Here is a 10,292-nt window from a genome sequence, read left to right on the forward strand (position 1 = left end):
ACAATTTTCACAAGTATTAATAAAACATACTCATTCACATTGTACTTTTATCTTTCTTTCATTGGTAATACTGCTTTAGATTAGATACATTCTATGGTCGAAACAATGGGGTTCCGTTTAGCTTCTGTAGATGATAGGCTCCACTTTCACTTGTCTTGGCCACTACATAGGGGCCTTCCCAATTGGCTTGAAACTTTCCTGCTCCTGTCTCAACAGTGTTTTCAAAAACCTTCCTAAGGACCAGCGTACCACTTTTAAAGTTCCTGGGTCTTGCCTTGCGATTGTAGTGAGCGGCTGCCCTTTGTTGATAGTCAGCCATCCGGATGGATGCGGTTTCTCTTGTTTCGTCTGCCCAGTCCAAATTTCTTCCTAACTCCGCATTTGCATCATTCTGCCTTCCTGCCTCGATCCGGATAGTAGGTAGCCCTATTTCAATAGGAATGATTGCGTCCATATCGTATGCGAGGGCGAAGGGAGTGTTTCTTGTCGGACGTCCGGGTGTGGTTCGATAAGTCCATAGGACGCCAGGTAGCTCCTCCACCCACTTCCCTTTGGCTTGCTCGAGCCTCTTCTTTAAGGCAGTTATTAGGGTCTTGTTTGTGGCTTCTGCTTGCCCATTACTTTGAGGATAACGTGGTGTGGAGTATGAATTCTGAATGTTTAGTTCCGAACAAAAATTCAGGAAAGCGATGCTATCAATCTGTGGACTGTTGTCGGCTATAATGGTTTGGGGGATTCCAAAGCGGCGGATGATGTTCTTCCATACGAACTTGGTGACATCTTGTCTTTGATGCTAGCGTATGCTTCAGCTTCCACCCATTTACTGAAGTAATCTGTGGCGACGAGCAAGAATTTCTTATGGGCAACTGCGGTTGGTAGGGATTCTATTATGTCCATGCCCCACTACGCGAAGGGCCAGGGGCCCGAAATTGGTTTCAACGTCTCCGACGGCACACGTGGTATGGGGGCATGTCGTTGACATTTGTCACATTTTTTGACATAGGTTGCCGCATCCTTTTTCATCATGGGCCAGTAATACCCTTGCGAATGGGCCTTGTGCGGTAGAGATCGTCCTCTAGAATGGTTTCCACATACCACCTCGTGCAATTCAACTAATATATACAGGGCCTTTGAGTGGTTTAGGCATCTGAGATAGGGACCTGTAAAGGACCGCTTGTACAAGTGTCCCTCGATCAGGGTGAAACGGGCGGCTTGCACCCGGATCTTGTGTGCTTGCTTGGGCTCTTCGGGCAGATCGCCTGTCCGGAGGTACCTTATAATGTCTTCCGTCCACTCTTAGTCGTCTGCTTGGCTTGCCTCAATGGTATTGCAAGTGGAGGTTTCCGTGACGGAAGGGTTGGCTTGCACATGTATAGGCAATAATATGGCTTCTTTAATGGGGAGGGAAGCAGCTATGCCTGCCAGGGCGTCGGCACGTCCATTTTCAGTTCATCTAATTTTTTCGATTGTCCATTCGATGAACCGTTGTAAGGTGTCCCTTACTTTAGTCAGATAATGCGCCATGCGCGCATCCTTAGCTTCATATTCCTTCTGGATGTGTCTTACCACGAGTTGGGAATCACTATAGACCCGGAGCCTAGAGACGGACAGAGCCAAGGCAAGGTCCAATCCGGATAGGATGGCCTCATACTCCGCTTCATTGTTAGAGGCGAGGAACCCCAATCGGATGGTTTGCTCCAGATGTTCTCCTGTTAGGGATTGGAGCAGGAGCCCTACTCCGGATCCTGATGACCGGGAGGCTCCATCAACCCGCAAAGTCCACCATTCTTTTTCACTTGATTATTTGTGCTGGATAGCCTTTCGAGAGTATTCCAACACGAAATCAGCCATTACTTGGCCTTTCATGGACAACTTGGGTTGGAACTCGATTCCATATTCGCTCAACTCTATGGCCCATTAAAGCATTCTTCCGGTTAGGTCCGGCTTGTGCAGAATGTTGCGAAGGGGTTGGTCAGTTAGCACGACCACCGGGTGGGCTTGGAAATAAGGGCGAAGCTTCTGGGCGGCACTTCGAAGAGCCAAGGCTGTTAGCTCCATCTTTGAATACCTAGTTTCTACGTCCGCCAACGCTCTACTGACGTAGTAAACAGGTTTCTACTCCTTGGGCGAGGGGTAACGGAATAGAATAGCACTAATTGTTCATTCCGATACAGCCAGATACATATACAATTTTTCTTCAGGGAGGGGGTTGCTCAGGATGGGCAGTTGCATGAGGCAATGTTTAAATTTTTCAAAAGCACTCTGACAGTTTTCCGTCCATCCGCTTGCTCCAGCTTTTCGTATCATCAAGAAGAAGGGTCGTAGTTCATCAGTGAAGCGGGCTATAAAGCATCCTAGCGCGACGAGTTTGCCTGTGAGGCGCTGTAATTCCTTTTTGCTCCTGGGGGGTGGTGTTTCCATGACTGCCTTCACTTGATCCGGGCTGACCTCTATCCCCCTTTGATTGACCATAAATCCTATGAATTTGCCAGCACTTACGCCAAAGGCACATTTAGAAGGATTCAACTTCATGTCATACTTCCTTAAGAGGTGGAAGACTTCTTGCAAGTGGAGGACATGTTCCTCTCGAGTTTTGCTTTTAACCATGATATCGTCAATATATACCTCTACTGTGCGGCCAACTAGAGGTTTGAAGATCTTCGTCATCAGTCTCTAATAAGTGACGCCAACGTTTTTGAGTCCGAATAGCATGACTTTGTAACAATAAAAACCGTGTGGCGTTATGAAGGCTATCTTTTCTTCGTCAGCCGGAGACATGGGGATTTGGTGGTATTCGGAGAAGGCGTCCAAGAAGGAGAGCATCCCTTGCCCAGCAGTGGAATCCACAATTTGATCTATCCCTGGCAAAGGGAAACTGTCTTTTGGGCATGCTTTATTGAGGTTGGTGTAATCGATGCACACCCGCCATTTGCTTTCCTTTTTGGGTACCACCACTACATTTGCCAGCCAGTCCGGGTACTCCACTTCTCTGATGAATCCGGCTTCCAGCAACTTGTCAATCTCATCCCGGATAATTTTTTGTCTATTCGGGTGAAAACGCCTAACCCTCTATCGGACAGGTCTTGCTGTTGGCAAGACGTTAAGCCTATGAGAGGCGATGGAGGGATGAATTCCCTTCATATTAGAATGCGCCCATGCGAAAACGTCATGGCTTTGTCGGAGGGCATCTTGGATGTTCCGGGTTTTTTCTGGCGTCAAGAGGGAACTGATATACGTGAGGTGAGTTCCTTCTTCCAAAATTTGGATCGTCTGTAAGGGATCCACTACCGGGGGATCTTTGTCCGCCGGACTCAATGATTGCTATTGGTCCCACGCGTGGGAGGATTCAGGGAGGGGTTCATCCTCCTGAATGGTTCCTACCTCTCATGCTATTTGGTAGCATTGGCGAGCGGCTAACTGGCTGCCATATAGGTCGATTTGCCCATCCTTGGTAAGGAAGCTTACCATTTGATGATACGTAGAGGGGATGGCTTTCATGTAGTACAGCCATGTGCGCCCCAAGATAACATTGAAGGGTAATAAATCTTGTACCACCGAAAATTGTACGTTGAGAGTGATTGGGCCAGCTTGGACCGGCAGTACAATATCTCCCAAGGAAGTAGTTGACGCCCCGTTGAATCCGGACAAGATTCGCCTAGGGTTTTCGAGGCCTGTGAGACTACGCCCCATGTGGCTAATGACCGATGCTTGTACAAGATCGACCGAGCTGCCTGGGTCAACTAGGATGCGTCTCACGTCGAAGTCTCCTATTTCTAGGGACAGGATGAGGGCGTCGCGGTGTGGCTGCAATATCTGTGTGGGGTCTGCTGGTGGGAAAATGATTGTCCCATCTATGGGGCGAGGGTCCCCCCTAGTTATCCCAGGCCGGATGGAGTTGACATGCTCACGCACCGATGTTGCCCGCAACAACCTTTGTCTCTTTCGTTTGGAGTCATACTTCTCGTCAGATGGGCCTCCGTTAATATAGTTTATAACGGCTTTAGGGGCGGCTAGGGCCTTGGGGGTTCCAGAGTTGTGATTTCGGGAAGCGTCTCCACCTCTAGCATCTGAGCGAAAATATTGCTTTAAATGTCTCGCCTTTATGAGTCTTTCGACCAAATAATGGAGGCACCTGCACGCCTCCGTTGTGTAACCATGCTCCTTATGGAAGGCACATTCTTTTACTATGATTTGGATGGGTCCGTTCCGAGGGGTCTAGGCCACCTGAAGTCGGACATGTCTTGGATCATAGGGAGAAGTTTCTCATATGATATGAAAGGGGTGTGAGGGGCGGCATTTTCGGGCGACTTGGCCCTTCTTGCCTTCGATCGTACGGCCTTGGCCGGTCCGGAAGTTTGGCACTTCTTTCCGCACCACTTTTGGATGCCTGTCCGGCAACCAAGACTTGCTGGGTGGCTGCTCGTACGTCATCTTCGAGCATTGAGTATTTGTTTGCACCTCGGAACAAGTCGTCCATCGTTGTAGGAGACTTTTTAGTGAGTGATTCGAAAAATGGGGTGCCTAGACAGATGCTTCGCTTGAAGATCTGCAGGACAACATCCATGCTGTAAGCCTCTACCTGTAGCACGACCTGACCAAACCGCTTCACAAACTCCCTCAAGGACTCGTTATCTTGCATTTTTATGTTTTACAGAGTGCTGATGTTCTGCTTTTGTCGAGCAGAGCATAGGTATTGTCCCACGAAGGCTTCCAACAGGTCCCTGAAATTATCGACAGAGTTGAGAGGCAGGCGGTGGAACCATGAGAGGGTCTGCCCTTGTAGGCTGACGGGGAATACTTTGCATAGCAGCGGGACGTTTCCTATATCGAGAGTCATGAGTTGTCGATAATGCATGATATGGTCAAAGGGGTCGTTGGACCCGTCGTATAAGGAGAATTTTGGTACGAGGAATCCCCTTGGGGGCTCGTAATGAATAATATGAGAGCAGAAAGGTGTGGAAAGCATGTCGTCCAGCCTTTTGCTGATGGAGCCAACAGGTGGCTCGTTTGGGAGGTTTCTCCCAATTTGTCGTACCACTTGGTATGGGGGAACGTTCTGCGCCATAGAGGTGACCATAGGGTCAGGGTGCAGGGGAACGTTCCGCGCCATAGGGGTGACCATAGGGTCAGGGTGCGTTCCCCAAGTTGTGACTACTGGCGGCCTTGGCCTGCCAAGCTCCTGGGGGCCTAGTCTCGCGCACATTGCACCCGACAACTGGGGCCTTTTGTCGTGTTGTCTCTTTGACAAGAGATGAGTAGAGTCCGAGCTTTCCTCACGGGGAGCTCGGTGCATGGGCGTGTGTGGCTCATGTGGCCTAACGTTACAGGTTTCAGGGATTGCTCCTGCTGTCCCAGGGTATATTGACTCTAGGTCAAGCCTTGAGTTTGCAACCTGGCCTCTTGAACGCTGTTGACAGGGAGACCCCGTCGATGAAGCCTGGATGTGCAACACCTCTTTTTCTTCTCTTAATCTTACTGTCTCCTGGAGGAGAGCTTGTAGTTGTCGCTCGCTCGCCAGTTGTCTTCTCTCAATGGCTTGGCGCCATTCAGAGTTATCTTCCTCTCTCCTACCAGACGAGTGGCTTCTGGAAGGTGTGACCATCTTTGCCGGTGACTGAATCAGTGAAGTTCCCACAGACGGCGCCAATGTTGAGGCCTTGCGTCCCGATGATCCACGTAGCAACCAAATGGACGCACACTTTCAACCAAGATAAAGTTCTGGTTCAGTCGACCCCGCAAAAGGTGTCCGGACAGGATGTCCGGACACACCCTCCGATGGTTTTGTCAGCCATGGTTAGAGAGATTAATCAGTTGGCCTTTTACTAGGTATAACAAACTTACCTCCCTCCTTGTGTGAAGGTCCATATATATAGTAGCTCTGTCTCCCTCTTTAATGGTAGGGAGACTTTTTGGCTTGTCATGATGCCTCTAGGTGGTGGCAGGGCCATCATCACCCTACGGGCGGCTGACAGAGATCGTGGGAGGCGCCGCGGCTGTCAGAGATCGTGGGAGGTGACTTACCATCATTCTTGTCCTTTCGCTCTACAGGTGGCGGAACGTGGGTCGTGGCAGGCTGTCGGAATGACGTAGTAAGACTTGCTTACTTTAGTCAATGATCCAGACAAACATATCCGGATAGGATATGTCGGTCGTCCGGATGTGATATGGCGGTTGTCCGGATGTGATGTTTGTGAGTATCGTGTGCCTCTCCCTAAGGGAGTCCGGATAGAAGAAGCGCGCCACGTGTCATCAGGGGAAGGGGTCCCTACATCTTTAACACCCTATTGTGTTTCTAGTTAACAAAAGTTTTTGGGCTATATTTATGAAGACCTTTAAATTTGTCTAGACCCAATTTGGTCATAGCCCATGTACTTTTATATTTATTTCTAACTTTATTTTTGTTTTTGTTTTCATTTCATTTTAGGCAACTTCTTTTTGACTTTTTACCTTCATAATTGACTTTACAATTAAATTAATTTATTTTTTACTTTTAATTTTCAATGTGCATTTTGCATGCATGTATGGAAAAGAAAATAAGGCGGATTGCGCCTTTGATTGATGAGAAAAAAGAAAAAATTGAAAAAAAAGAATGTTTTGAATTTTGAAATGATTGAAGAAGAAAAAGGAATAGAATGAAGATTTTGAGAGGGCATGAACAATGGAAAAGGAAAAGACGATTTGAGTACAAGAAAAAAAAAAGGAAGACTCGGGAGACATTTTTGGAAGGGGATTTTCTTTTTTTCTTTTTTTCTTTTTTTCCTTTTTCCAATTTTTCCTATTTTATTTTATTATTATTCTTTTTCCTTTTTGTTTGAGTTCTAGTCCGGAGACATTTTTGGAAGGGGATATTTCTTTTTTCCTTTTTTCCTATTTTATTTTATTATTATTCTTTTTCCTTTTTGTTAGAGTTTTAGTCGGGAGACATTTTTGGAAGGGGATATTTCTTTTTTCCTTTTTTCCTATTTTATTTTATATTTTATTTTATTATTATTCTTTTTCTTTTTTGTTTGAGTTTTAGCAATCATGGTCTAATTCCTCTTTGATATGAAATCTTTTCTCAAAAGTCAATATATAAAGGTAGGGTGTATATATTTTTTCTAATTTTAAAGGGCTCAAAAGAATTCAAACCATATTCCTACCTTGCTTATTCCATTAACTATAAATATAAATTTAATTCAACCAACTACAATTAAATTATAATCCAAGTGACCTTCATCAATGTGTTCCCAATATGTCAAGAAGACTATGTGGTTTCCATGACATTCCCTCAATCAATATACCATTTCAAAATATACTCTCAATCAATATATCTTATAATAGAGATCATAAAGAAGAAAATAGAAAGAAATTATTTAGTTTGAATATCCTAATAGGAAAATATAACTTTGGTATGGAAGATGGAGAGTATTTTTTATAAGAACAATTGTGTTTTGGACCTAGTTGGGACCAAAAATTAAGTTTTGGTTCATATAAGCTCAAAACCTAGAGGAAGTATGAAAATTGAGAAGAATAATATAACTTTTTTATCTTTTTAAAAATGACCTTTATTGACTATGAAAAAAAAAAGTAGAAAAACATTAATTCAAATTTTATTCCTTTTGTAAACATCAATAAAATTTAATTTAATTTAGTGATTTGGAAAAAAATACACCATTTTCCAAAAAAATAAAAATAAATTATTATTATTATTATTATTTAAAAATCAAACATCTTGGAAAATATATATTTTTAAAATTGTGTATATAAAAAATAACTAAAAATATGTAAAATTTATTTTTTAAAATGATATATATTTTTAGAATATATATTTTTTTTAAATTAGTTTTCTAAAAATAATAAATTTTCAAAATAATTATTAAAAAAAATTAAGATAAAAAAGTTTATCAAATATTATGGTAGATAATACTCAAAATGGTTTTAAAGGGTATATTGGTCTCTTCATATTTTATATCCTTCCCATTAATTATATAACTTTAATAGGCCAAATCTTAATTTTTGGACTCAGTTGGATCCAAAACATAATTATCCCTTTTTTATATATGATAAGATCCAAGACATAATTATATGATACAGTGAAGAAGTTCTCTGCAATAGACATTATGAATTCTCATCGAATGTCAAAGGCCTCGCCAACTTCTGTTTTTCTCCTATGGATGTTTGTTATTGGTAAATCTCTTTTTGTTTGGTTTTCGAGAAAAATTGTATCCGAAAATCATGCATGCATTGCATGATTTTTTTTTTTTTTTTGTATATATTTTTCTAAATTAATAATGGGTGATGTTGCAGTTTTTACGATGGTGGGTGTGGTTCGAGGGGATCCATGCATTGAAGGTTTGGGACTCTGTGGCCACGATTGCGCACAAAGATGTACTAAATTACATCCTGGTGGGGAGGGATCTTGTGAGGTAACCGGCAATGTTCCTTTATGTACCTGCTACTACGAATGTCCTCTGCCGCCGCCATCTCCTCCCAAACCAAAAACCTGCTACGGCGCAGGGAATCCCTGTACTATTCAATGTTGGAATGACTGTTGCAATCAGAACTGTGGTGTCAAGTATAAGAATGGTACTGGATACTGTGAAGACATTGGAGTGCCCCCTATACTGTGTCAATGTGAATATCCATGCTAGCCATCTGATCAACACCTCTTCCGTGTGATAAAGAGCCTTTGCCTCTATCTTGTCTTTTCCATGAATAAATACAATGAATCATATTTTTAATTTTATTTTAAAATTCAGTATTACACATGTTTGCAGATTCTAATTTTGTTTTTATTTTTCAAATCATAAATTTGTGAAAGAAAATATTTTTAATTCTTTTTGTCAAAATTTTGAAGTAAAAAGTAAAACATGCTGCCAAACTTCAAATTCAAAATTGTTTTCAAAATTTTAGTTAAAAATTTGAATAAGAAAAGTACAAATAAACATACCTAAGGATAAGATATGGAGCATTTAGGGCCGGGCATATTTTCTTAAACTTTTTTTTAGAAACCATTTTTTATTCTTTAATTTAAAAAAAGCTTTTAAAAACAAATTTTATAAAACACGGTCCGGACCCATGTTTTCTGAATATTTTTTAAAAATTGATTAAAACAATTTCTACTTATTTTTTAAAAAATGTTCTTTATTTCACTTTAAAAAAAAAAAAAGATCATTGAAAAAAAGAACAATGATCAAATAGTGTTAAAAAAATTTTAAATTAAATTTCTGTTTTTATTTCTAACTTTATTTTTTGTTGTATTGTTATTGTTTTTGTTTTTGTTTTGATTTCATTTTAGGCAACTTATTTTTACTTTTTACTTTCATTACTGACTTTATAATTAAATTAATTTATTTTTCACTTTAAATTTTCAATGTGCATGTATGGGAAAAGAAAATAAGGTGGATTGCGCCTTTCATTGATGAGAAGAAAAAAAATTGAAAAAGGAATGTTTTGAATTTTGAAATGATTGGAGAAGAAAAAGGAAGAGGATGAAGATTTTGAGAGGGCATTGACCATGGAAAAGGAAAAGAAGATTTGAGTATAAGAAAAGGAAAGGAAGACCCTTGAAAGACGGGAGACATTTTTGGAAGGGGATATTTCTTTTTTCTTTTTTTTTTCTTTTTTTTTTCTACTTTTCTTATTTTATTTTATTTTATTATTATTTTCTTCTTTTGTTTGAGTTTGGATCTTAAGAGCATTAATTTAGCAATCGTCGTGGTCTAATTCCTCTTTGATATGAAATCTTTTCTTGAAAGTCAATATATAAAGGTAGGGTGTATATATTTTTTCTAATTTTAAAGGGCTCGAAGACAGAGTTGAACTAAGCCCTCTACTTATTTATTTTGATTCACCTAGCCCCTTTTGTGTCTGACTAACTTGGTTGATTATCGACAGAGCTTGCCCAAAGCAAAGGATGCTTCCCCGTCCCGATTCGCCATTGGCCTTGGCGCCCAAGGCATTATCAATTCTCGCTTCACTAAGTTGGGGTGCCTCTACTCCATTCTTTCGGAATGGTATGTGGGCCTTCCTCAAGCAATCGCAATCCCCTATGACTCAACAAAAGATTTCAAACCATATTCCTACCTTACTTATTCCATTAACTATAAATATAAATTTAATTCACCCAACTACAAACTAAGTGACCTTCATCAATGTGTTCTCAATATGTCAAGAAGACAATGTGGTTGCCATGACATTCCCTCAATCAATATACCATATCAAAAATACTCTCAATCTTCTATAGCAAAGTTATATTTTCCTACTATATTATGAAATATTAAATCAAAAAATTTCTTTATATTCATTTTAAT

General features: G+C 41.1%; 1 protein-coding gene across 1 annotated transcript; it reads left to right on the forward strand.

Moving 5' to 3' along the window:
* The first annotated feature begins 8,270 nt into the window (after positions 1-8,270).
* Positions 8,271-8,630, forward strand: LOC104881815 (defensin-like protein 182). The gene has a single exon (XM_010663130.3). It carries the CDS (start codon positions 8,271-8,273, stop codon positions 8,628-8,630), a length of 360 nt encoding a protein of 119 aa, XP_010661432.2.
* Positions 8,631-10,292: the final 1,662 nt, after the last annotated feature.

Source organism: Vitis vinifera, chromosome 15 (genome assembly GCF_030704535.1).
Source record: "Vitis vinifera cultivar Pinot Noir 40024 chromosome 15, ASM3070453v1".
NCBI classification, from domain to species: Eukaryota; Viridiplantae; Streptophyta; class Magnoliopsida; order Vitales; family Vitaceae; genus Vitis; species Vitis vinifera.